Source organism: Tiliqua scincoides, chromosome 9 (genome assembly GCF_035046505.1).
Source record: "Tiliqua scincoides isolate rTilSci1 chromosome 9, rTilSci1.hap2, whole genome shotgun sequence".
NCBI lineage: Eukaryota > Metazoa > Chordata > Lepidosauria > Squamata > Scincidae > Tiliqua > Tiliqua scincoides.
In genome coordinates this window covers 37,102,773-37,129,283 of record NC_089829.1, presented here as the reverse complement: position 1 = coordinate 37,129,283, position 26,511 = coordinate 37,102,773, and the positions used below count along the sequence as shown (strand labels likewise).

At 43.4% G+C, this 26,511-nt stretch overlaps 3 protein-coding genes and 1 pseudogene across 6 annotated transcripts in view; 2 read left to right on the top strand and 2 right to left on the bottom strand.

The window, feature by feature from the left end:
• Window positions 1-7,255, top strand: part of RHPN2 (rhophilin Rho GTPase binding protein 2) — a 49,711-nt gene extending 42,456 nt beyond the window's left edge. The window contains exons 14-15 of the mRNA XM_066636931.1: window positions 1,643-1,801; window positions 3,984-7,255. Of these exons, the coding sequence (XP_066493028.1) occupies window positions 1,643-1,801; window positions 3,984-4,238 (414 nt within the window). The 3' untranslated portion in view covers window positions 4,239-7,255. The remainder of the gene's footprint in view (window positions 1-1,642; window positions 1,802-3,983) is intronic.
• A 2,624-nt stretch (window positions 7,256-9,879) lies between these two features.
• LOC136660923 (5S ribosomal RNA) lies at window positions 9,880-9,999 on the bottom strand (annotated as a pseudogene).
• A 5,889-nt stretch (window positions 10,000-15,888) lies between these two features.
• On the bottom strand, window positions 15,889-19,540 carry FAAP24 (FA core complex associated protein 24). The gene is made up of 5 exons (XM_066637859.1): window positions 19,481-19,540; window positions 18,717-18,852; window positions 18,156-18,295; window positions 16,869-17,021; window positions 15,889-16,276 (listed from the first exon to the last, which is right to left on the bottom strand). Exons 2-5 carry the CDS (start codon window positions 18,826-18,828, stop codon window positions 16,028-16,030), a joined length of 654 nt encoding a protein of 217 aa, XP_066493956.1. The 5' UTR covers window positions 18,829-18,852; window positions 19,481-19,540; the 3' UTR covers window positions 15,889-16,027.
• A 252-nt stretch (window positions 19,541-19,792) lies between these two features.
• CEP89 (centrosomal protein 89) overlaps window positions 19,793-26,511 on the top strand; it is a 59,536-nt gene continuing 52,817 nt past the window's right edge. For 2 of the 4 annotated variants that reach the window (XM_066637102.1, XM_066637104.1), the window contains exons 1-4: window positions 19,793-19,914; window positions 22,293-22,399; window positions 23,823-23,984; window positions 25,338-25,542. In XM_066637102.1, the coding sequence (XP_066493199.1) occupies window positions 19,876-19,914; window positions 22,293-22,399; window positions 23,823-23,984; window positions 25,338-25,542 (513 nt within the window). In that variant the 5' untranslated portion in view covers window positions 19,793-19,875. The remainder of the gene's footprint in view (window positions 19,915-22,292; window positions 22,400-23,822; window positions 23,985-25,337; window positions 25,543-26,511) is intronic. The other 2 variants (XM_066637103.1, XM_066637105.1) reach the window with 2 other exon arrangements.

The window sequence follows — 26,511 nt, the reverse complement described above, 5'->3', positions numbered from 1 at the left end:
AAAAAAGTATTAACAAAAGTAACATGGCAGCATTGGACGTATCGCATTTGAAATAAAAATATCATTACTGCAAGAGAATCCCATTTCTCCTGTTGGCTTAAGGTGGGTTCTTTTAAGCCTCCCTGGACATAACGGGGTCTTTTTGCAAATAATGTGTGTCACTGTTCAACTGTGAGCCCCCCCCCTTCCCTGTAGAAGAAGATAGGACCATATACAACTTAAGGATCCCCATGATTTTGATCAGGTTGGTCTTTCATCTGTCATGTAGTGGTACATTTTAAAGTGCAAAGTGAGTGCTTTGTGACAATCCACTATAGCCAGGCCACAATAATCTTTTTTAAAAATCTAAATTTAGATTTCTTTAGAGTGTTTCCCTGCCACAACTTTGCTTAAAGATCTAGTTCATTTCATGCAAACTCTTGGAGTGGACTGCAGTAGTTTTGAAACAAAACATATACAGGTCCATCTTCTTTATCTGCAGATTCAGAACCTGCAAATTTAATTCATGGTGGAAGGCCAGACCTGAGCTTCTGGTTATGACTGGAGGTGTTCTCTGGTCATGTCTGGGAGGATTTCTGAGGCCCACAGAGGCTGTATGCAGTCTTTGTGGGCCTCAGAAATGCCTCCAGAGGTGTTGGAAAGGCACTTCAAGTTTTTCTAAAAACCAGAAGTGCCCAGTACCTCCAGATGCAACCAGAAGACATCTACAATCATGTCTGGAGATAATATTGGACTGACCCATGGATTGGTTATCCATGGTTATCTGTACGGTAGGAGAGGTCTGGGAATGGATCTCCACAAATACCAAGGTCCAGCTGTAAACATTGCAGAATGGGATTAAAACATGTTTTGAACAAATAGGAAAGGTATCTTACAGTGCTAGCCTGTGTCTGTTTACTAGGAAGCAAGTCCCCCTGTGTTCAGTAGGACTTACAGTTACATTTGTACAGGATCATAATCGTAATGTAATATGAACTAAATACTATCTGTCAGCTGTTGGTAACTACGCACGGTCTCTCAGCCCAGGCCTGTCAGTTTGCCGAGCCTGATGCTGCTTCTTGGCTAAGATCCTTTGGGGAAAATTTCAGAGGCAGCAACTGAGCACTTCTGTTGACGTCATTGCTGCTACTGTAGGAAAAGTCCTGAAGCTCTGTTTCCACTCACCTCCAGCCCTGTCTCTCATGGTGAGAGACATGGTGAGCACAGGGCACCCCTCATTATCCACAGGGGTTCCATTCCCAGAACCAAACCTCTGCAGATACCAAAATTTGCAGGTCTTGGAATCTGCAGATCTTGGGGGACCCCCGAGCTATGCTCTGTTCAGGGTCCAGAAGCCCTTCTCAAGGCCAAAAACCACAACTTCTGGTTTTCAGCCCAAAACCAGAACGTTGTGGTTTTCGGCCCTCAGAAGGGCTTCCGAATCCAACTGGAGCACAGCTCTGGTCAGGTTCGGAGAGCTACAGGTGGCCCACCCCATTGGTTCAGAACCCACAGGTATTCAAATACGCTAGTACCGAACCCGCCATTACGGAAAGCTGCCTGTATCATAGTTTAGATAGAGTTCAGCTTATCACATATGGCTTTGGAGGGATATACATAAAGCATAATTCCAGATGACATTAAAGCACACCCTATTTTACAGATGGCAGGCCTGAAAGAAGGAGACCATGTGGTTTCTGTCAGAGACGTGGATTGCAAATGGCTGGGAGCAAGTGAGGTTTTGGAAAAATTCAGAAGCTTGAGAGAACAGGAGGAGATTGAGATTCAGGTGATCAGCTGCCAGGATACAACAGCTTCTATGGTAGGAACTTATATCTGTTGCCATCAAATCTGAACAATGTTTTAATTCTGTTTATCCCATCTTTCTTCCAAAGAGCTCAGAGCAATGCATCTGGTCTCCCTCTTTCCTCCAACCTCAACCTTATCCTCGCAGTAGGATAAGACAAGGGATAGGCTAGACCAGTGTTTCTCAAACTGTGGGTCAGGACCCACTAGGTGGGTCACAAGCCCATTTCAGGTGGGTCCCCATTCACTTCAATATTTTATTTTTAATATATTAGACTTGATGCTACCATGGGCTGTGACTGCATTTGGGGAAATGTGAGAGACCTGTACTTTGAACAAACTGCTATGTATATTCTTTTAACAACAATAGTCAGTGGGGCTTACTCCTGGGTAAATGTGGGGAGGATTGCAGCCTAGGATTTTGAAAAATTTTCCTGCTCAGTGATGTCACTTCTGGTCACGACATCACTTCCAGTGGGTCCTGAAAGATTCTCATTCTAAAAAGTGGGTCCCAGTGCTAAATGTGTGAGAACCACTGGGCTAGACTGAGAAAAGGCAAAAGTTACCCAGTGAGCTTTATGACTGTGTAGAGATTTGCATGAGTCTCTCCATTACTAGCTAACCATTGTGCTACACTTGAAGCCCAATCCTGTCCAACTTTCCAGCACCAATGCAGCTCCAAGGTAAGAGTACAAATGTTCCTTTACTTCAAGGAGCCCTCCATGACTGCCCTCCCCACTGCATGATGCAGCACACGCCACATTGGCATAGCTGCATCAGTGCTAGAAAAGTTGGATAGGGGTTGGCTTTTAGTTTCATTAAGGATACTTAGCATTTATGTAGCCCTTTGAGATTTTAAAGCATTTCTTGCATATTATCTCAGTTTTCTTTAAAACAACTTTATGGCATAGATGAGTAATATTATCTCCATATTGTGGCAGAGGAGGGGGGTCTAAAGATAAGAGGCACCTGAGCACGTTCGTGGCTGAGTTCTAAGATATCCTTGCTCAGAGTTCACGTTTTGGCTGTGATCCTACTCCAGCTCACTACCAGAGTTGAAGTCAATGCATAACCAGTTTCTTGTGGTCACAAGTAGGAAATGCTGATGTCATGGATGGCAAGTCTGGATCTTTGACAAGTCTGGAACTTCCAAAGTCCACAGTCTTTCATTGTTGGCTTGAAGCAGATAGTTAAAGGTGTATACATGACTCTCTTCCCAATGAATTTCAGCCATTTCCTTTTCAGGCATAAATCTTTTAATAATTTAAGATGGGAGTTATGGGGGCTGTGATCCAAGGACACTTGTGTGTTGAGTCCGTACTCCTTTCTAAAGCTTAACTTAAACTTTCATAAGAATATAAAACACTGCTGGGTTAGGCCAACAGTGCATTTAGCCCAGCATCCTAGATGCTTCCAGGAAGCCCATAAACACAACTTGAAAGGAGCAAGCTGCTGCCCTATTTGTTTTTCTCCCAGCAACTGGTATCGTTTGGCATACTGACTCCAGACATGAAATTCCATCAAGCTATCGTAGCTAATAGTCACTGATAGACTTATTCTCCATGAATGTATCTAATCTCCCCTGAAAAGCCATCCAAGCCAGTGGCCCTAACCACAACACAGGCAGTGAACTCCCGAAGTTGCTTATGCAAAACAGCCATTTTTAGGGATAAGAAGAATATATAATGAAGATTCAGATTAGGGGAAGGGAAGCTTCTGGAAACTGTCAGAATTGAACTGTGGGCTGATAGCGTAATGGATGGTCCAGGAACCAGAGGGATGTTTCCTCCTGGTCTCCACGCCAACGAGATTGTAGTGCAGGCTTAAAAAAAATTTTTTTTATTTTTTTGAAGATGCTGCTAGTGATCATTCTAGCCTTGTATTTGGGGACTTAACCCTCACCATGGTGCTTTTCAGGCACACATATGATTGGGCAAATCCCATGAGTGTGTGTGCTTTCCTCCCCCCCCCCCCCCCGGTGAGGCTCCTTCCAACCTAATAAGCGAAATTATTGGTGCTCAGTGGTCTAAAGTGGCCTCCATTCAACAGGGAATATAATTAATGCAGAAGAATGGCGATGTCTGTCTCGGAAAATGATTCACACACTGCATGCCCTTTTGTTGCCTTCTGAATTTGGTGACCCATCATGGATGACTGATTTTTATTTTTATTTTTCAATGCTTCCTCCCCCCTCACAGCACAACAAAAGTGCAACGTACTCTGTGGGAATGCAGAAAACATACTCTTTGATCTGTTTGGCCATGGAAGAAGACAAGAGGGATACGGCTAAGAAAGTGACTCCTAAGCTATCTTTTTTGAGTTGGAGAACGAAGAATAGGCAGAAAGCAGCCAGCACGCTCTGCCTCCCTTCGCTTGTGACTGGAAGCTCCCCAACTAAGAAGAAACTCACGTCACCTTTTACACTTCTAAATACAGACAGCTCTTTATATTGAGACTTGAAGAGAAGGTCCAGAAGGCCTTCCCTGAACGAGTGCCATAAATCTAAAATGTAACTATGCAGATCCGGAGTAACCCCAGATTTATGGCACTGCAGGCTCTAATCTGGCTCACGCCACAGAATTTTTGAGGATCTTCTACTGTTGGAGAAGGAATGTGGTGTTAAGGGGGAAAAAATCAGACTTTTGCAGAAAACAAATATGATCTTAAGTAGCTGTTGGGTTCCTCCAAAATTTCTGCATGCTTTTATGTCATTCTCCTGACTTGTAAAATGATAAAGCGGTTTATAGTATGTAATTTATGCTGCAGTGGAAGAAAACTATGAAGGATTTTTTAAAATGTCAAATTATAGCACAGTGTCAGTTATGAACAATAGTTTAACTGAAGGTAGAGTGAAGAAAACTTGGACATGGGAAATTTTTTGCTAAGATGGAGGTGGGCAGAACGGGGAACTGACTCACTTGTTGCCTGTGTTAGTATGGCTTCGCTCAATAGGACTATGAGAGTGAATAAGATCTCTCCTATTAAGAGAACAGCTCCTCAACTGGTGAAGATTAAAAGCTTTCGTGCAGGCTTGACTTAGGCCTGGTCCCTGACTGAGGCAGCAGTGTGTTGTCATCCTCCCCAGTGCTTGAAGCATACTGTAACAACACACTATGCTCCCACAGCTCAGGGTGCAGCAGGATGGGACCAGAGAAAGGAAGTGGAAGGAGTAGACTGGGGTCCTGTCTAGGCAATCGCTACTCTGCTCCTCCCTTTTCTTAGCAGACAGGCATGTGGGCCACTCCATTGGTCCACCACCCAAGATGGCTGCTTTACCCCACCTCATGAGCAGGCATGACCTGTTTCATATGGAGATTTTGACTGCCTTTGAAAAACTGCCTTTTTCAAAATGATTTTCTAATGAGGTAATGGGTTTTACAAAGGGTAGCTGAATAAAACTAAAAGTCAAGAATACCATAATGTCACCAAAGATGGTGTTTAAGCATTTTAGCAGCTACATAGGAGGTACTTGTCCATGAGATCTCTTGGTATGCTGGACTTTGTTACTCTCAATGGGTTTTGTCTCCTTGGCAGTACTATCTAAAGGCCGCTAGCTGTGTGGGAAGAGCTTGCATTATCATCTCTACCCATGTGATTGTGGGTAACTTCAAATGTTAACAAGCGCCATGCATGGCCTGAGCCTATTACAAGCAGCTCCCACGCCAAATAGAGAGAACACTGGTTAAAGGAAGATCCTATTCAAAAATAGTAAACATGTTTAGCAGTCCAGATATTTCAAGAATTAAACATTACCCTATTTGCATAGTACAGTATGGTTCTTGACATCTGCTGTTAAACAATAATTATTGTGAATATGGCAATTTGTAGTAGTACAGGTTGATTACCCCTTAGTCAGACTTCCCCAAACCAGAATGCTGTGATATCCAGAATTTTTTTGAGTGCCAACATGACATAACATGACCTTGAGCACTGGCCAGCATGCATTCATAACAGAAAAGAAGTGGTTCAATGTACACAAACTGTTTCATGCACAATTATTTATAACATTGTATAAAATTACATTCAGCCTATGTGTATAAAAATATAAATGAATTTCGTGTTTCAACTTGGATCTCATCCCCAGGATATCTCATGTTTATATACTCACAAATATTCCAAAATCCAGAACACTTCTGGTCCCATACATTCCAGTTAAGGGATACTCAACCTGTATTTCAAAAATAGGAATACTAAGTTTTGTTATGCTGTAACTTTGACAGTAAAAGTTGTGGTGGTGATGAAATGGAACAGCCTCTTTTGGGCCAGATCAAACCCACAACACCTGCCCAGTTTCACTATAAATATATGTATACATGTAGTTCACGTATAGCTTTGAAATGGCTGCCTCCCAGTAATAGCCTCACTAGTGCCACCATGTTGGGAATTCAATCTTTTCCCAAAGAACTTGCAATATAACTAGCTCTTCTTGAGAGAAATGTGGTTGGTCTGTGGAACTCCTTGCCACAGGATGCGGTGATGGCATCTGGCCTGGATGCCTTTAAAAGGGGATTGGACAAGTTTCTGGAGGAAAAATCCATTATGGGTTACAAGCCATGATGTGTATGTGCAACCTCCTGATTTTAGAAATGGGCTATATCAGAATGCCAGATGCAAGTGAGGGCACCAGGATGCAGGTCTCTTGTTATCTGGTGTGCTCCCTGGGGCATTTGGTGGGCCGCTGTGAGATACAGGAAGCTGGACTAGATGGGCCTATGGCCTGATCCAGTGGGGCTGTTCTTATGTTCTAAATAATTTAGGAGCACATCAATAGTATAGGAACTCATCCAATAGGTAATTACCTTCTTTGGTGTTTCTTTTATTTTTAAATGCTGCTGTACTTCCTGTTTTTAAAATTGCGGGTTGCTAACACAGTAGTGTTAGACTGTCGTATTGTCTACAGAGTAGATTTTGTGATGGTTGATAGCCAATATTTTTAAATAGACAAAATCTGAACTCTAATGAATGGAACAAGATGCCTTTTGGAGGCAACTGAGTTGGGATTGCCTCTTTTTGACAAGGACACTTTTAGAAAACTTTCTCAACTATTTGAAAAGCCTGGAGCAACTTTGTATCAACTTATGTTTCTTATTAGGATTTGTTGGCATACAATACATGATAGATGTAAATATATTTAAAATGTATTTAAGAATGAGCCCTGCAGCCATCTTCTGGTGAGGAACGACTTCCTTTTCATTTCAATACAAACAGGATGAAACAGTACAAATTCTGTACTGTGGATTGTTTGAGAAGATGTCTCTAAATACCACTTGTCTGATACCTGCTCCTCTGTGAAAAGAAACAAAATCATAAATAGCAGTTGCTCTTGTGTGATTTTGATGGTGTTGTGCAATATCTGAACTGACACTGTGGAATCAACTGTAATATGTAATAAAACGTGTAGCAAGTTGAGTGGGTGTTTTTTGGATTATATGTATAGTTCAGCAACAGGGCTGGATTGTCAACAAAATGGGTTGTGTTTTGTTTTAATTGTAAATACTTATATCCTACTTTTGGGCCAGTAATGCACCATGTTTTAAATACAGCAAACTTATGTGCATCCCACCACTATTTCTAATATCTTAGCCCTCATCCAAAACCTTTTAGCACCTAAGAACCCGACTGGATCAGGCCAAAGGCCCATCTAATCCACCTTCCAGTATCTCACAGTGGCCCGCCAAATGCCTCAGGGAGCACACAAGACAACAGGAGACCTGCATTCTGGTGCCCTCCCTTGCATCTGGCATTCTGAGGTAGCCTACTTCTGAAATCAGGTTGCACATACCCATCATGGTTTATAACCCTTGATGGACTTTTCCTCCAGAAATTTGTCCAATCCTCTTTTAGAGGCATCCAGGCCAGATGCCATCACCACATCCTGTGGCAAGGAGTTCCACAGATTAATTACATGCTGGGTAAAGAAATATTTTGTTGGTCCTAACACTTCCAACACTCAATTTTAGTAGATGTCCCTTGATTCTGGTGTTGTGTGAGAGGGAAAAGAACATCCCCCTATCCGCTTTATCCATCCCATGCATAATTTTGTATGTCTCAATCATGTCCCCCCTCAGGCGCCTTTTTTCTAGACTGAATGCATGGCACCTGATGGCGGTGCATCAAATGCCACCCTGCCTGTTAACACAGCTGTGTATTTTTTGCTGCCATTGTGTTCCTGTCTCCTGGATTTGAAAAAGGGAGAAGCGAACAAAATGGAAAAGGCAATGTGGAAGAGTAGAGTTTATAGACTAGAGCAGGACTTTTCAAACTGGGGCATTGCAAAACCAGAAGTGGAGCACAATCGCTTCACTTTCACTTTTGAAGACCTGGAGAGCCCTGCAAATGTTTGTGCAGGGCTCCCTGCATCCCTGGGAAGCTGCAGGAGGCTCTGGTAAGTCCAACCAAGCCCCTGCATTCCCCTTAGCGACACGATCCTGGGGATTGTGTTGCTGCCTCCCCCCTGCCCCCACAAGGACTTACTGTGGGGCTCAAACTCCCTGGGAGTTTGAGAACCACTGGGCTAGAGCAATGCTTTTCAAACTGGTTTGCAACCAACTTGGAGGGTCACAGCCCAAGGCCTAGTGGATGCACTCACCCTTGCCTCTGGCTCCAAATTGCAGCCAAATGGTGCAATTGAAGGCCACTTCCAGGTTGTGACCCACCTGCAGAGGCCATTCCCATGTCTCACCAGGCCCCTGGTCACTTCCAGGTCTCTTGCAGTCACAAAACCAGAACTTCCAGTTTTGTTTGGAGGCATTCCTGAGGCCCATGGTGGGTCGTAACAGCAGTGCTGGATGCTGAGTTGGGTTGCAGCTCTGGCACATTTGAGAACAGCTGGGCTAGAGTGTCAAAGCCACACTTCTCTACACTGCCTCTTCCCCTTTCGATCTTTTCAAATCCAGAGTGGGCAGAAGAAAGTGAATGACCCCTGCCTGTCTGCCACCTGAGGTGATCACCCCAGTTGTTCTCATGGAGAGGCTCATGGACTTTCTTCTTGCACAGTGCTGCTGTAACAAGAGACATCTCTGATAGAACCATAGCCTGAAACTCACCGGATTTATAAGGACTAAGCTGTCTTCGCTCCCAGCATCCAACTTGCTTGTTAATTATTAGATTTCAAGGTAATAAAGTCTGCACACAATGTACTGTGCCTTGTCATTCTTCTTGTCTGGAGAAGAGGACTGTGTGTGACACGAGTGCCCCGAGGGAAAATCGGAAGCTGTCAGGTCAAAGGAACATACAAACTACTTCATGCGCAGATGGATCTTCACATAAATGACACAGGAAAGTCACAATGGAGGGGACTTTACAGCCTCAAAAACTTGACTTTGGCTCAAGGCACCCACACAATCACTACCATTCCCTATAGCAGGCAGTTGGGTGAGGGTGCAGACTCAATTGGAGCCTAAATGGGGGGGGGGGGAGGAGAGAATATCTACCAAATGTAGGGTTTTCAATTTTTAACTGCTGCCACTCCTGTCTTGTTAACCTGATGGTGACATGCTGCCTTAAACCCTGAATGACAGAAGAGCAATCTTTTAAAGCAGTGGTTCCCAACCTTTTTTCACTTGTGTACACCTTGGTAGCCCTTTGTACCCCGCATATTAGTAGTAAAATGTTTGTAATTTGTATAGTTGCTATTATTTCAAATTTATGTTTTCAACTACTGATCCATATCTGATAATACACAAATTGATTACAAAAAACTAGCAGCTGGTGGGGCTTCTGCAGCCAGCTAGCTGCCTGCCTTCCTGCAAGGCATTCTAATACAGACCTGCCTTTTCCGCCATTACTCAATTCTGTTTTGTGTACCCCTAAAGGTCCTGGCACGTACCCTGGGTATACATATATCCCAGGCTGGGAACCACTGTTTTAAAGAAATAAACGTCACAGGGCAAAACCAAAAGCCTTGAACAATTTTCCATCAAACTGATGCAAGGTGTTAGCCTTGTACCTCATATTTGCATTCATACACTCTCTGGGGAATGGTTGGCAACCTTCAGTCTCGAAAGACTATGGTATAAGCTGGTATTCCCAGGCGGTCTCCCATCCAAGTCCTAACCAGGCCTGACCCTGCTTAGCTTCCGAGATCATGGTATAAGCCTACAGCACCCAGTATTCCAAGGTGGTCTCCCATCCAAGTACTAACCAGGCCTGACCCTGCTTAGCTTCCAAGATCAGACGAGATCGGGCATGTGCAGGGTAACAGTTGCTGCATTATCTGGGGAATGACCCTTGCAATTAGAAGGAAGGTGGTGGAAAGAGGGAAGTTGGCCTCAAGAGGACAGGCTTCCTCTGCATCAGATTCCCCCCCTTCACCCATAGCATTCTCATGGAGCCAGAGCTGGTTCAAGATCTCCTGACACCTGAGGCAGCATGCCAAATGTTGCCCCTGCACACACACGCACAGACATCTGCTACTCTGACAGTCAAGCTCACAGCTGCTCCGCACTTCTGCGCTGTCCCACTCTTCCTTTTCCAATTCAGGAAGTGGGAAGGAGGAGGAGAATTGGTGGAGGCAAGCAGGCCAACCAAAGTGGGCACCCCCTGCCAATCTGCTGCCTGAGGCAATTGCTTCAGTTGGCCTCCTGGATGGCCCAGCCCTGTATGTGGCTCCTCTTGTACAACAGTAGCAGGGGACTGGCTTCATTTAAACTGTGGGGCCCTGATGGCTTCTTGCATGTTTTCACTTGCTAGTTCCAGATAGGAAAACAGGTGCTGCAAACACATACTGCTGCCCCCCTCCACTGTTTTTACTGCTGTACAGTTAGTTCCCAGAACCTGCTTCTTCTCTGAACTGAGACTGCTGTGCCACGTAATTAGCCTTATCTGCCTGTACCCTTGTGAAAAATTGCTGCGAGTTTCATATCTGTACCACCCCACCCCTTTGCTCCAAAGGAGCTGTATGACCACTTCACACACTGCGATAAGAAAGAATTGTGAACAGATTAGCAGATAAGACATCGGCTTCATTAGCAGGAGCAGCCTTGCTCTTAATTAGTCATCTTCCCTTGTTTCCTTAATGGACTCAAACTGGCTCTCGCCATTTAAATAATGAACAGGGCTGAGGCCTTGATACAATAAGTGAATGTACGTAATATACACAAAACCCAAACATCTAATGGTTACTAGGAAAAGAGGTGCCCGAGGGAAGGAATGTGAAATATTTACATAAAGTTTAGGCAATCAAATAATGCCAGCATAGCAATTGTTTCCCTGCTGTTGCAAGAGGCCTTACCTGTTCACCAGTCACACTTTAGCACTTTCATCATTGGGATCTGGGCTCTTACACTGTAGTAAGGCCACTGGTGGCAATATAAAAATGCACTCCTATTCTAGTTAGCAGTGGGGGGTTGCTATGGAAATACAGCTTCATTGAATTGAAATTGCTGCACAGTTTCCCTTGTGATTAAACTCTTTTGATCACACTGCATCAGATATTGTGTGCACAAGTACTCTCAGTTTATGAGAACAAAATCCAGGCAGGCAAAAATGCAAACATACAGAGATGTCCCAAAAGCACAGGGCGGTCCAAGACTTCCTGGTGCCTGAAGCAGCAAGCAAATACTGCCCCCCTTACCCCGTAATGTGCTAGCCTCTGCTCTGCCCCTCTGATCTCCTTCACATTTCTGTTTTGTCCCCCTTGTCCTTTTACAATCCAGGTGGCTCACAAATTGCTAACCTTCTCTCTAGGGTCCAAATCTCGGATTCCAAGGGCACAGTCCTAACCAGGTATATTCAGAAGTAAGTCCTATTGTGTTTAATGAGACTTACTCCAAGGAAAGTGAGGTTAGCATTGCAGCCAAAGTGACTTTTCACTTAAGACACTAAGGGCACAAGCCTAACCAGGTCTACTCAGAAGTAAGTCCTAGTTTGTTCAATGGGGCTTACTCTCAGGAAAGTGTGGTTAGGATTGCAGTCTTTGCCATTTTCTCATTTGAATACTTTTACCACTCAACAATTTCACATGCTCCTGCTTTTATTTTTTTTGCAACTAGGGTTTTTAAAAGGATATGACTGTATTTTATGGTTTCAAATAAAGTTCCCATTAGCAGCAAAGGAATACTACGGAACCAGCTATATCAATGAGGCTAGATATGTCACCAACAATTGCAAAGAGTGGAAGCATGTCATGAATGTCACACAGTTCTCAGCAGCATCTACAGCAGCGTATTGGTTGAGAGGACAACCTGCTCCTCAAGCACCAGCTAAGGACTAAAGAAGAAATGAATACTTTTTTCCTTCTTAAAAAGCACATGTTCCTACCTCTGGATCAGGACCATGATGTGTATGGGAGAGGTGGGTTAATGCCCTCTACCCCTGCTGCTGTGGTCCTAAGCTATGGGGTATGTGCATGTATATGATCAAATCAAATCAAAATTGCAGTCTCAGATCAGCGAAGAATAAAATCAATGCTGTATGTGATTTGCCTGTTATGTACTTGGTTAAACAAGGCAATCAGTTCTGATATTGGACACTTGCTGGATAACATGTTGGTTGTTACATCAGAAGTTGTAAGCCTATCACCCATTGGAACTCAAATGCACAAGCTTTATAATCTGAGGGGACCCTTCTGACTGTGCTGCCACCAGGTGACGGGGGTCACAGCTAGGAATAGGGCCTTCTCGGTGGTGGTGGTGGTGCCCCATTGATGGAATTCCCTTGCCCTGGAATTAAGAACAGTTCCCACTCTGGAGACCATTCAGTGGGGCCTCAAGACCTTCTTACTTATGAAGCTTTTTAACTGACGCTGGAAGCTGGTGCTTTTTTTAATAACGTATTTTAATTGTGGTGATCCTGGGTGTTTTAATGTTTTAAATATATATCGTTCTATGTTGAGATAGTTAACCGCCTTGAGTCCCCTTTGGTGTGGGACAGGATAAAAATCCTATATATATAACTGCAGGAACAAATACACAGGCCTACAAAATTGAGGGTCAGAAAAGTTTTTCCCAAACTTTATGGTGGTTTGATATGAATTTGGGGTGCTGATTCCAAAAATGGCATCCATTTTGCCCTATCACATCTAGTTTTGGAGATATAGTATAGCCTCATTAGTGAATGGTTCAAGCAGCTTCCTCATGAGGAAGCCATGGTGTAGGCTTCCTCATGAGGAAGCTGCTTGAACCATTCACTAAAGTGGCTATGCTGTGTCTCCAAAACTAGACGCGATAGGGCAAAATGGATGCCATTTTTGGAATCGGCACCCCAAATATACCCAGGAATTGGTGTAACATTTAAGGAAGCAAAATATGTGTTGGCCTGTGTTATTAGATGAACTATGACTTACGTTTTCAAGGCTGTAGACATAAAACAGTTGGTTACCTAGAAACTATAGCAATTGTCACAGATGTTTTGTGCATGTAAAGACTCCATATTCTAGAGAAGTATGCACCTCTAGGGCAGCTTTTGTTTTCTTTTATTTCAGGAAAAGAAGACTGGCACAATAATTTTGCCCTTCTGATGATTCACCACAAGGTGCAAAGATAAGACTGTCAATTATTTTAACTTCATTTCCTTTCTGCTCAGATGTGGGTCAGCTCTCTGGTTTGTGCAGAGTGCTTTTGCCTTGTTGGCATCCTTCAGTCTCGGAAGACTATGGTATCACGCCCTGAATGGTGGTTCTGGAACAGAGTGTCCTCTCCAGTGTGCAAAGCCTGGGTAAAGTAGATATGGAGGATAGACTGTTACCCATGCAGCAAATCCCCCCTCTCCACGTCGCTGAAATGGTCCAATGGAAAGGTAGAAGCCAATACGGTAGGTTCCAGCGGCGTCGCAGGAGTTGCCAGAACATGACTGTGTTCAGCCATGAACTGCCTCAGGGACTCCGGCTCCGGATTTTGCCTCGAGGTTGACTCCTGAAGACTTTTCCATAACTGGATGTAGCCACAAGGCAGTGGAGGTTTGGGATCAGAGTTTTCCTTCTCTCAGATGAGCTGCCTTCCCAGGCTGACGAGCCCCATCTACCCTGTGGCTGTTTAGTCTCCTCTTACAACAAGTACAGCCAAACTGAGGGTCTATCCCCCAGCCCCCAGGGGTTAGAGTGCTTTTGACACCTAGACAAAATTCCTAGTACACCAACTTCTAAATGAACTGTTAAAAGCCAAAACCTGAGCTCTGTTCCATGCTCCACTGGATCGGATTGAAAGCTTCCAGGGGTAATATAAGATCAAAACAGAGTATGGTTTCACAAACTTATAATTTTAAAATACTTAGTATATGTCAGGACTTCCATAGCCACAGGATCGGGCTGACCCTGCCACAAGACATAAGCATCAGACTCCGTCATACCTTTTTGTTCCCCAGTTTCAAAGAGGAGCAGTGCAATGGAACATGAAGCACGCAGGAGAGGCGTGTAGAGGGTTTGAGTATCAGAGATGGTTTTTCTTCCTGGATTGGAAAATGAGTGGCACTAGAGGGGAACATACTTCATTTAACATTTAACTTATGGAAACATAAGGATGAAGGAATCAAAAGTATATTCTCCCACAGCCTAAATGCAATCCACTTTTTGTATGGTCTCTGGATGGCAGGAAATAAAATGATGCGGTTACCCTGAGAGTCCGCTTCCTTTACAAGAACACCAAATGGTATGCAATGACCTTTCCCAGAGTTGGCCAGGTTATAACCTTTGAGCCTCATGAAAGTATACTCAGCTAAATACTATACAAAATGCCTTTAGGTCTGAGTCACCAGCTCTGACACTCCTACACATGTTAGGCTGGCAATTCTGGCACCTTCTGAAAGAGTGATGTTCAGGTTTCATGTTGCCTTCTGTTCCACCTGAAGCAAGTGATTTATAGTGAGCAAGTTCCCAGGTGCACAGGTCAGGTGTGAGTGAAAGCTGACACAACAACAAGAAGAATCACTACCAAGGCTGAAAAAGCATCTGTGCTCTCGGCTGCTGTAGTGCCATTTCTGAGAACTGATTCCCTCAGGCAAATCTGATTAAGCCAATGAGAACAGAAGTCTTAATTTGATGAGTCATCTCAGTCAGACACAGTAGTCTAATAATAATTATACATAACGTGTGTCTCTGTGGAAGAAAACAGTAATCTATCAATTTCAACTCACACCCAAACTAAGCATCTTCTTGGTTACAAAAAAAGAAGTGTTTGTCCAAAATGCACTATGGTGCTACTCCCGAGAATTTCAACTTTAATATCACTGACACTTCTTCCCATAGGGGGTTGCGAATGGCAGTTCAAAATGTACCAATATAGTTCCTGTTACCCAGAACCCACTGCAGTAGCATTTAAAATCTTCAGGAGTTTCTTTAATTAAAGCTAACCCTTTCAACAAGGTAATGTTAGTACTGCTTGAGATACAATACCTGAACATGAAAATATATGCAACCGCTTTCTACAAAGGATTGGTCCATACAAGTCACTATTGTCCACGCCAGCCAACAGTAGCTCTCTAGGGTTCCAGATGAGACTTTCCCAGCCTATGCAGAGATGCCAGGGATTAAATTTGGCAACTTCTGCATAAACAATAGGAGCTTGAGTACTGAGTGGTAGATTTAACACTCTTCAATGCATTATAGGCAAGCTGTTTTACAAATAACAAAGACAGCCTTTAAAATTAAGCTTTGTGCATTTTTGGGGGAGAAGTTAGTATTTACTGTGGAGCAGACAAACCAAATGTTTTACACTTTGTTTACAATAGCACTTGGCTCTTACAGTAATTCATCTGCTCCAAACACTGCTTTGCTGCCTCCATTTCCACTGGAAGAACAAATACTGTATTTGCAATAAAGAAATCAGGGTCACATGATCAGGGTCTTAAAGTGACTGTTAATTCATCAGCAGCATTCAAGAATATTCCCCAGTGTATTCAAAACAGGAGCTTTAAGTTAAAGATTATGCTTCTTGCAGGATTCATTCTGTTTTGGTCAATTCTAAAAGGTAGAGAAGGGATGTCATTGTTGTGGCTCCTTCTCTACTGAGAAAAGCAGCTATATTTCAGTGCTATACACGAAGTGAAGAAGCATTTCCAGCATGGCCAGCTGTCCTCATGATTTAAACTCAAGTTTAAATTCGCAAATATAGATGCAACAATGGGGAAAGTTCAAAATTGAAAAAAGTTCAATTTCTTTTGCTCATTAAATGTAATTCAGGACCCTCCATGGAGGTGTTAGGCCCAAAGAAATCCAGCTTTGCATTCAGAAGGCATCTATTAAAGATACATATCACTTATAAATGTGGGAGATGGTTACACCTCCAAGATTGACACCAACAGACTGAGGCTACTTAGCTTGGGTGAAAAATGCATGAATCTGTTGTGCTAGCGCATGCCCAACTACCAGCTCGAGCTCTTGAATAGAAGCATTACAAAGCCGGTGCAGGCTTCCAAACTGTTCCAGCAGAAGCAAAGCTTTTGTTTTCCCGACTCCTGGAATTTGCTGAACTGTTTGGAACACAAAAGGCTCCAAAAGTTGGGGAGCTTTCTTATGAAGAAAAGGGTTGCTGGCTTGATCTTTAGCTTGTTTTCGGACCTGGAACAGAAGAAAAGTGCAGCCTGAGCGCCCTCTATTGGTTTTAGAGTCAAGCATTTCTTTCAGTGACAAGCACATTCTTACCTTTGAAGTTTTTGTGCTGGCATAGATCAAGGTTCATTTAATTTAGGTCCCCCAACAGCAGCCAACCAGATGCTGGCAAGCAGGTCATAATTGCAAGAATCATCTGCTAGTGTTTGTGTTCATCACCTGGATTGCAAGGGCACAGCGTTGCTGAACATAAAATGTTCTATTTAGCTGTTATAGCTAATACTGATCGACCCACTGTCTACAAATACAGTTCATTTTCTTTTAAAGCTTTCACCAGCCAATACTCCCCCACCATTTTCTATTTCTGTGCTCTTTCAACTGAAAGCAGCTACTCATCACAAGTGAAAAAGGGGACAACCCGCCCACCACTTCAATCTCAAAGAAAAAATAAATCACCAGGCCTTTGAGATCGTCATGCAGCCTCTTGAACCAAGCCTGAACAAGCACAGAAGGCGCACTGAAATTTTCACAGTTCTTGCTAAGTACCCTACTAGTAATTTCAATCTGTTTACCTGTCTAAGCAGTTCTTGAAGGTACTTACTAGTTGGATAATAAGCTGTGCTGCCTCTCCTTGATCAGCCACTGGAAGCAACACCATTCCAAGTTCCAGAACAACAAACTTCTGTACCGCAGGGAAATACTGATTACTTATTTGGGTTTTTTCAACTATCACAATTCCTTGAAGACTGCTGGCCTTTAACAAGAAGAGCCAAAAGGAACAAAACCATTAATCATGTTTCTAAAACATCCTTGTGACTTGTAGAGCAATGCCCTGATCCAGCCATAGAAGCAGTCCTAGTGGTCTGGGATGGTAGGCAAGGATGTGCATTTCCACCCAATCCAACAAAAGGGGTGAGAATGTGCACACCCTCTTTGTATGTGTCTGCATGAGAGAGATGTACACTGATCTGTGTGCATAGTTCCCAATCCAGCAATGGTGTTAGCCTGCGATTACTCTTGCACTATAGAAAATATAGAGAGAAAGAAGATGGAAGAGACAACACAGTTCAGGCCTGGTTTCCTTCAGTCTGGGAGATCATCATCAAGACCTGAGGCAATGACTTGAGACAGACACAATACTACAGGAATGAAGCTTGTGCCCATGTGCTCCCTCCACCCGACACAAACTCTACTTCCTTCTGATTTACTAGAAGTAATAGTTTGTAGTTCCATCTAAACTAGCAAACTGCGGGTTTGCACTTTCCCTCCTAACTAGGATTGCAAACAGCTTCATATCATGCTTTTCAATCTTGGTTAAGAGAGAAGGGACAAACCACAACTTGCTAGTTATTCAGGGGCATCATGATCAAAAGGCCCCTGCTTGCTCAGTGCCAAGGCAATCTACTATACCCCTCCTATGCTCACATTTGCTCCTATGCTGCAGCAAAGGGATGAGCATGGATGGATTCTCTACCTCCAAACTTGACACTGTGAAGAAAGCTGAAAATGGCCCCTAACCTCACAAAAAGACACAGCAGAAGGTCAGAGACTGATGCTGCAATCCTAGACAGTTAGCTATGAGTAAGTGAACTCAATAGGACTTACTTCTAATTAGACATGCATAGGACTGCACTGTAAGGTTGCAATCCCATGGGCACTTTCCTGGAAATAAGCCCCATTGTAGGATTTGATTTGTTTCATGTGAAATATTTTTAGAATTGTGCTGAAAGGAAGGGGCAGGATCCCAAACAGCACACATTCTGGCTTTGCCACCAAGGTCAGTGAAAATTAGCGGACCCCTTGAGCACTGGTGAAATCAATCAGCTGGTTGAAGATATGAATTACACAATGGCCACAACTAACCCTCCTTACGTTGGGTAGTACTTACATTTCTAAAGCGCACAAGTCGTCTTTTGAAGTCATTTCCTCCTACTAAGTCTGCTTCAGAAATATAAAGAACACAGGATCTATTTGAAAGATGAAAATCAACAAGTCCCAGGCCATCTTCTAGAATTAGCTTGACTTTCCCTGAAAAAATGACAAGAAACAATGAGGAAACTATAGCAGGCTGCATGTTTAATTTAATTTTTAAACTATTTAGTTTAGTTTATATTTAAACTATTTATAATTCAATGAGATTTATCTTCAAATATATTTGATGTTATTTACTTGCATATTTAAGACTTGTTACAATTCTGCTTATAAGAGCTCATAACTGCAAAATTATGGCCATTGCTCTTTATATGGTACAACTCTTATGCACTGGTTACTTACTTTAATAGTACGAAATATCTTCCTTGGAAAGAAGTCAGGTCCTTACAACTTTTCAATTTAAAATGAATAAAACTACCCAAAAAGCACATCTCTTGCACTGAAATAAGATATATTTTTGTAAAGCTGAATTCTACGTTTTTCATTTTTTGTTTGTGTTTTTATTTAGCAAGCTTACCTTGCATCCCCAGAGCAATCTGTGAGCCTTTCCATTTCTCATTTCCAATCACATGCCCATAAGGGACGTTTACAGCTCCTGCTCGGACAGGGGTTGTTTCATTTGACATCATGGAATTTCCACTGGTTCACTAAACCTTATACATATTACACAAAGGGAAATGTGTGTTATTGTTAAGGAGGGAACCAGGATGGAGGCAACTTGTGGCCTTGTGTGCTACCTGAAGCATCTGGTGGGATGCAGGAAGCTGGACTGGATGGGCCTCTGGTCTGACCCAGAGGGGCTTAGTGACAAGATGCCTGCCTGTCAAGAGTGCCTGTGCACTCTGTACATGCTCAGAAATACTCTTGCCACAATAGTCCGGTCTCTTGTTGCCTGGTGTGCTCCCTGAGGCATCTGGAAAGATGCAGGAAGCTGAACTGGATGGGCCTTTGGCCTGATCCAGAGGGGCTTAAAGACAAGATGCCGAGAGTATGCACTCTGTACATGCTCAGAAACACTCTTGCCACAACAGCCAGGTCTCTTGACACCTGGTGTGCTCCCTGAGGCATCTGGTGTGATGCAGGAAGCTGGACTGGATCCAGCAGGGCTCTGCTTATGTTCTTAACCCACTTTACAGCTCTGACACCAGAGTTGATTCACCTGCACGTGTGAACGCGCCCCTTTCCACCCAACACGCGTGTTTGCTGGACCAAACTGCAGCACTAACGATTATCAACACCACACTGCCCGTGCCCGTGCCCGTGCCCGCCACCTTCGCTCACCTCCTCAAGCGCTCCTCAAGTTACTCAAGCAGCGCGCGCCGAATCAGTGTTACGCCCATCAGCCAATCAGAACTAAGGCCACGCCCTCCTTCAAGGAACCGACGGTTTGCCGGCCAATCAGAACCAAGGCCACGCCCCTCCGGGAAGCAAGCCGTTTGCCGCCCAATCAGAACGAACGCCACGCCCCCTTCACGGAACCAACGGCTTTAACGGCTCCTGGTTGCTAAGGGAAGCGCGGAATCAATGCAGCGAACGGGGATTGGTGGGAGCGCAGAGGCGCAGCCAATGGGCTCGCAGCTTGTTGCGGAGCTGTCGTGAAGGAGGAAGCGTCTCTGTTTGTGTGAGGGGGGAGTGGCGGGGCTGGACCGGACCTCTTCCCCCCCCCGCTTCGCCTCATGGCGTCTTACTTCAGGAGAAGCCGGAGAGGCCCGTTTGTGAGTATGCTGCTCTGGGAGTGCGGGGGGAGGGGGTCCCTCCCCCGAAGACCGGAAGTGGCGGGAAATGGTGGTCCTCCTGGGGAGAGAGCGAGCGCCCTGGTTGTCATGGCGACCATGGAACGCGTCCTAGCCCTGCGAGCATCCCCGGGCTGCGCAGCGGTTGGTGGAGCAACGCAGGAGTCGCCTGTCCATCAGCGCAGGCAGAGCGGGTGGGGAGCAGTCACGGTGCGCTAGAAGGGGGCTAAGCCTGCAGTCCTCTCCACAGTTACCTGGGAGTAAGCCCCATTAAGCATAATGGGATTTGCATCTGAGTAGGCATGCATAGGGTTGGGCTCTAAAGCTGCAGTCCCACCCACACTTTCCTGGGAGTAAGCCCCATTGATGGGGCTTACTTCTGAGTAGACACGCAGAGGATTGGGCTCCCAGGCTGCAGCCCTCTCCACACTTACTTGGTGAAAGCCCCATTGATTGCAGTGGGACTTCTGTGTAGACACGCAGAGAGCTGGGCTTCAGCCATCCTCATGTACCTAACGGTGGGACTTGGGCTAGCTCAGAATGCCTGCTTGAGAAGCACAGAATTATGCCAGAGATGAACTATGGATGGAGCTCTTTTCCCTCTCACACAACACTACAGCCAGGGGACACCCACTCAAACTGAGCAGGGCAAGAGTTAGAACAGACAAAAGAAAATACTTCTTTCCCAGCATGTGATTAGTCTGTGCAACTCCTTGCCACAGGTTGTGGTGATGGCACTAGGCCTAGATGCCTTGAAAGAGGGATTGGACAGATTTCTGGAGGAAATGTCCACAGGCTACAAGCCATGATGTGTATGTGCAACCTCCTGGTTTTAGAAGTGGGTTACTTCAGAATGCCAGGTGCAAGGGAGGGCATGGGGATGCAGGTGTCTTGTGTGCTCCCTGAGGCATCTGGTGGGCCACTGTGAGATGCAGGAAGTGGATTGGTGGGTCCCCTTTGGCCTGATCCAGCTGGGCTGTTCCTATGAAATAAATCTGTGGGACTCCTTGCCTAGAGTCTAGATGCCTTGACCTAGATGCCTTTCAAAGAGGGATTGGACAAATTTCTGGAGGAAAAGTTCATCACAGGTTACAAGCCATGATGTGTATGTGCAACCTTCTCATTTTAGAAGTGGGTTACTTCAGAATGCCAGGTGCAAGGGAGGATACAGGTCTCCTGTTGACTTGTGTGCTCCCTGAGGCATCTGGTGGGCCACTGTGAGATGCAGGAGGCTGGACTGGATCAGCCTTTGGCCTGATTCAGCAGGACTCTTCTTATACTTCTGAGTAGGCATGCATACAATTGTGCTGTATGTAGAGGTGTTGCAAAATGATGTTTTTAAAAAAAATTTTTACTTGGAAGTAAACCCATTACTGTGTTCAGTAAGACTTACAGCCCAATCCTATGCATGTCTACCCAGCAGTAAGTGTCCCTGGAGTCAATGGGGCTTACTTCCAGGAAAGTGTGGCTAGGATTAGGCTGCCAGTCTATAATCATATCTTACCGGGAAACAAACACATCTAGCTATATGAGCTCTTTAGATCACAGGTGTCAAACTCATTTCATTTAGTGGGCCAAACACAGCATTCGTGGTGCCTGCTGAGGGCCAGAAGTGACATCTTTAAGCAGGAAATGACATCATTAGGCAGGTGATATCCAGAAATAAGCACTTCATTCTCATGTATGTAGAACTCATTAGCTGCAAATGATAAAAGAGAAAATATGCAAATCTTGTTCATAATGTCAAGATATGTGACAGCCCAATTATCACTCTGGGAGAGCTCAATTATAATGGAGGGGGCAGATAAATTGTTTCTGGGGTTTGCATCCAGCCCATGGGCCTTATATTTGACACTTCTGCTTTAGCTTCTGAGCCTAGAGCTGTGAAATCTTGCACCTACACATTTTCTCCCCATTCTGGGTAACCATTGTCTTCCATGGCAGTGCTACGTTCTGGAATATAAGATGATCCTTTAAATAAGGGTATTCACCAACTCTAGAAAAGTTTTATATTTAAAAATCATATCTATGGTTTAGAAAGGCCTAGTTGTGGAATTGTGTCACTCGTCATGTTTTATGTAGTTCATATTTCAGAGCTTCTGATAGTGTAACAGGTTGTTTATGCAGTAGCTCAGGGTGAAAACATTACTGACTAAGGATCTCTTGCATATATCATTAGAAGTGCTATTAGTGATAATCAAAGTCATCCATAGAATTAGAACCATGCTGCATATGTTAATTTGCATGTAATTGTTCTCCCTTTTTGTGTTGTGATGTTAGTCTTTGTGCATGCTCAGTCTTGTGTTTCTTTGTTGTGTTCATTCAGCCATTGCCAACTAACTTTATTTTAAATTGTCTAGAAACATATAGCTCATGGCCTGGTCCCTGCAGCTACCATAGCTCCTAAACCTGCTGTCCCCCGCACCCCTCCCCCTCGTAGTCCAAACCCTTCTCCAGAAAGGCCCAGGTAGGTTTTAATGTTTTTCATCTCTTGATTACCAATCATTACATGAAATTAAAGTAATTAATAGAAATGAATAGTTAGAAAATTGCATGTTTGTATCCTGCCTATAACCTTTAAATAAGCCAGTTACATGTTACTAGGCAGTAGGTTTGTTGCCTTGACGGATCATTACAGTGGTTGTTTGTTGTTCATTTACATGTGTTAATTTTGTATTAATTTGATATTGCTCATTGAGGATGGCTAAATGCATCTGTTGACTGACAAGGCAAGTACCACAGATGTATATTTTGCATAAACTTGTACATTATCTGATAACCTTTCCTTTGGGGTTTTGAAGTCATTCGCTGGTATCTTGCTTTCTGATTCTGTTCTCTCTCCTTTTTAAATCTTGCCTTTTCACTTTATTAAAACCCTGCACAGTTCAGCGGCATCTCTTAGAGCCGGTTCATATATTCAAAAGAATCCAGTGGTAAATCATTTTCTGCATTGAGTGACCCTAGACTGTCCGCAGAAGGAAAAATTTTTACCATTGGATTCTCCTAGTCATGTTAACTGACTTGAATCTCCTCAAGGTAACAAAGGAGGAATTGGTGCACTGCTTGCACTATGGTCCACTTTGTATATGTATGGCAAATGTTGATCTGTATGAAATTTATCATGTTTACATGCACATTATCATAGAAACCACTGAGACTTTTTGAATGGCATTAGAATTCAAAACATGATAGAGCAAGCCTGAGCATGTTTGATCAGAAATAAGTCCCACTGAATACAGTGGGATTAACTTCCCAGTTTAGGAGTTCAGCTCTAAAATAAGGATTTCCTTATGTTCAGGTAGATAAATAACGTAGATAAACGTCTAATGCTTGGTACAAATGAGCCAGGGTTCCATATGCAAGCCTTTCCCATATTTTTTTTATGGAAGAGAAACATTCCTTATGTGCATGGCCATTTTATATTGTGTGAGCTGAGCATTTCTGTCTTGTGCCTGAAATTTAGCATATGCATTAGAGATGCTGGATTAAAGGCTGACTCTACAGGCCCCACGTGTAGCCAACTGTAAAATAGTGAAAGCAGCAAGTGAGCATGGGGCTTTTTTTCTTCCCAAAGTTGAGGTGCAGGTGCATGCTTGTTAGTAATTTGTAGCCAAAAAACCTCTTTGGGGTTTTACAGATGCAAATAAAAATAGTAATTGAAATTACACTATCTGGAGAACCAGCACAACCTACCATTTCAGTTTCATGCTGATCTCAAAGCATGAAGATTTCTTTCTCTCCATCACATGCAGCATTAGCTTTAGGGCTTCATTCAGATCTCATCTAATTTTGAAACAGCTATATTTTTTAATTTCTTGATGGATGGTGTATTACAATGGATAAGCCTTGAAGAAAGCTTCCACTTTAAATTTTATTTTTCTGTCTTCTAGATCTGCTCTAGCAGCAGCTATTCTCGTAACAACGCTGACTGGGAGGACAGTTGCCATCCCTCAGCCTCGTCAGAGATCACTTTCTGAAAGTGATGCCAGCACCTTGCAGGACCGGGAAAGCTATATTGAGCCATATGCAGCAATTACTGAGTTACGAATGGGGTAGGATATACTGTACATCTTGGCACACCCTGTTAGTAGTTTGATTAGAAAAGCAAAAAAAATTGTGGAATGGTTTCTTCCTCAACTAAAAGAGTGAGATTTCAACTGTTTTTGTTTCCAGTCAAGATGAATGGTTCAAATCTTTGCCAGTTCTTGAGCCCTTTCCACATTTTTCAGCACTACAGCTATGGATTCCACAAACATTGTCAGTAGTGTAAAAGTCCATTTTGACGTTGACCCAGTTCACATATTTGACTATTGGGGGCCATGGATTCACAATTCACTGTGATTGCCAGTCCTGGTTTGAAGGCAACCTATGGTTTGTGCAAAGCAGAGTTTGTCTAGTTTGGACTAAGATTTGTTAGAACTAGGAAGGAAATTGGAGTGTGTGTGGGAAAGACACAGGTATTGGAGGAGGCCTATGCAAGACTAAGGGTGCAATCCAAAAGGCGCCTTAGGACTTGGGCCGGCATAGGAGAGTTGCAAATCTGCTGTAAAGCACATTTGCGCCTCAGTGGGAAGAAGCCTTGTTGGCACATGTAGATGCAACGAAGCACAGAGGCCGGCAGAAGTCTCCGTGGCAGCTTCCTCGCCACCGCTTGTGTCACTGCAAGGATCCCAACCCTTGTCTCCGGGGAGAACAGAGCAGCTTCAAGCTGCTCCGCTCTCCTCGGACTCGTGCCACCTCCAGAGGGGCCAGCAGCCCTTACCCAGGGGTAAGGGGAAAAGTTTCTCCTTGCCACTGGCTGAGCCACTGCTGGCCAGAAACCCGCATTGGATGCAGCGCAAGCCTTTTGGTTGCTTATGTGTTAACTGGGTCATTGTTGGGTCCAGCTGTTTGCACATCTAGGCATGGAGAAAATGGGGCTAACTAATTGCAGTTTTCAACCTGATCAACCTGTAATTGCAGTTACAACCTGATCTTGGGCTTTTTACTGTAACTGGTTTTCTTTCATATGAAGTGCTGCTCAGTGTTGATGGTGTTGCAAATTTTTGGTTTTAAAATTTAAGTAATGGCTTTAATGTGGTTCTTTGAATCTTATCTTTATTAAATACCCCCCCCCCCTGCAGAATTAAGGTACTATAGTGTATAACTATTAAGTTGATACAAGTGGACTAAAAGGCTTTAGTAAGGCAGTAACTAAACTATGAAATGCAGAAGAAACTAAATTCGAATGCCATTTAGTTTGATAGCAGCTCTATCTTTTCTATCTTTTGCTTGTAGAATTATCTGCTTTGCTAAAACTTCTCCTTTGAAGAAAGACTTGTATGAGACTTGTAATTATTAATGTGTAATACATAATATTACTCAAGAGAGAAACTTATTTGTATTAATGTGTGCTCTGCTTTCAGTCGAAACTGGAAGAGTGATGGTGATGATAAGAGTGTTCAGTCTTTGGGAGTATCTGGCAGTTGTGAAGATGAAGACATGGATACGTTTGCTTCTGACACAGAGAAAGGACCAGGTTCAGACTACCAGGTTGTAGATAAAAACACAAACATGAGCAGTGGCACTCTGTATGCAGTTCCACACAGAATTAAAGAGGTAAACTTTCAGGTGCGTCAGGTAAACTTCCATCAGCTATATAAATCCAAAATTGTAAGAATCTTAAATTTTTGTAATATTTACAGTTATACCACCATTAGGTTCTTTATCTTTACATGTACAAAGAAATGCAAACCAGTTTTCCGCCACACCATCCCAGTTTATCCCTACATTTTCACTTTGAGAATGCAACCAGATTTCATCTGCAGCAGGAGCATCTTGATCCTGCACCTTTCAGTGCTAGATCAGAAAATTCCAACTCTTGGAACTAACTTTCAACTAATCAACAGCTGTTATAGTTGAGGCTATTAGGGGGTGCTATTCTATAGCTTTTTTGTTTAGAAGAAGCATAAATTGAAACTAGATTATCACAGCTGATACTTTTTGACTCTTTGTGGTTATTCATCAAGACAGCAGTACATGGTGGTTGGCTGAAAATATCAGCTGTATATTAATGGTTGAGGTAATTGTAATGTAAACTGCTTTGTGAATGCCCTTGTTTGAAAGTGTGCTATAAATATTCTTATTGCAAAATTAAGACATCAAGTTTATTTAAATTCTAGCTTCTTTCATGGGCATATTTACCCATTGTTAGTAACTTACAGCACAAAAACCTTACACATACAAATAAAAATTAATAGTAATTTAAATTTCAATATCTGGAGAACCTGTGTAGCCTTCCATTTCAGTTTCATGCTGATGTCAAAGCACAAAGGTATCTTTCTCTCAGCTGAGATATCTTGCCAAGTGACGAGTCCAGGCAAGTGGTCTACTGGCAAGAATCTCTAAGTCCAATTGATTTTTTCTTTATTATTTGTGGTGTTAATTTTGTGTTGCTTGCATATGAGGGTGCAGGCAACGTAACAGCCCATCATCAGAGCAAGTTAGATTCCTCAGTGAAACAGAATTAAAAATTTAGTAGAGGAAAAGTGTTGAACACATAGAGGAGAAGATAGAGCAATAAAATGCAGTGTATATGTT

Excerpts from the sequence above, each read along its gene's own strand:
- FAAP24 (XM_066637859.1), bottom strand. The coding sequence starts at position 18,828 with ATGATGTCAAATGAAACAACCCCTGTCCGAGCAGGAGCTGTAAACGTC. Across the intron at positions 17,022-18,155 it reads GACTTGTGCGCTTTAGAAAT|GCCAGCAGTCTTCAAGGAAT; the intron begins GTAAGTACTACC and ends TTCTTGTTAAAG. Across the intron at positions 16,277-16,868 it reads CACAGCTTATTATCCAACTA|GTCCGAAAACAAGCTAAAGA; the intron begins GTAAGTACCTTC and ends CTTCTGTTCCAG.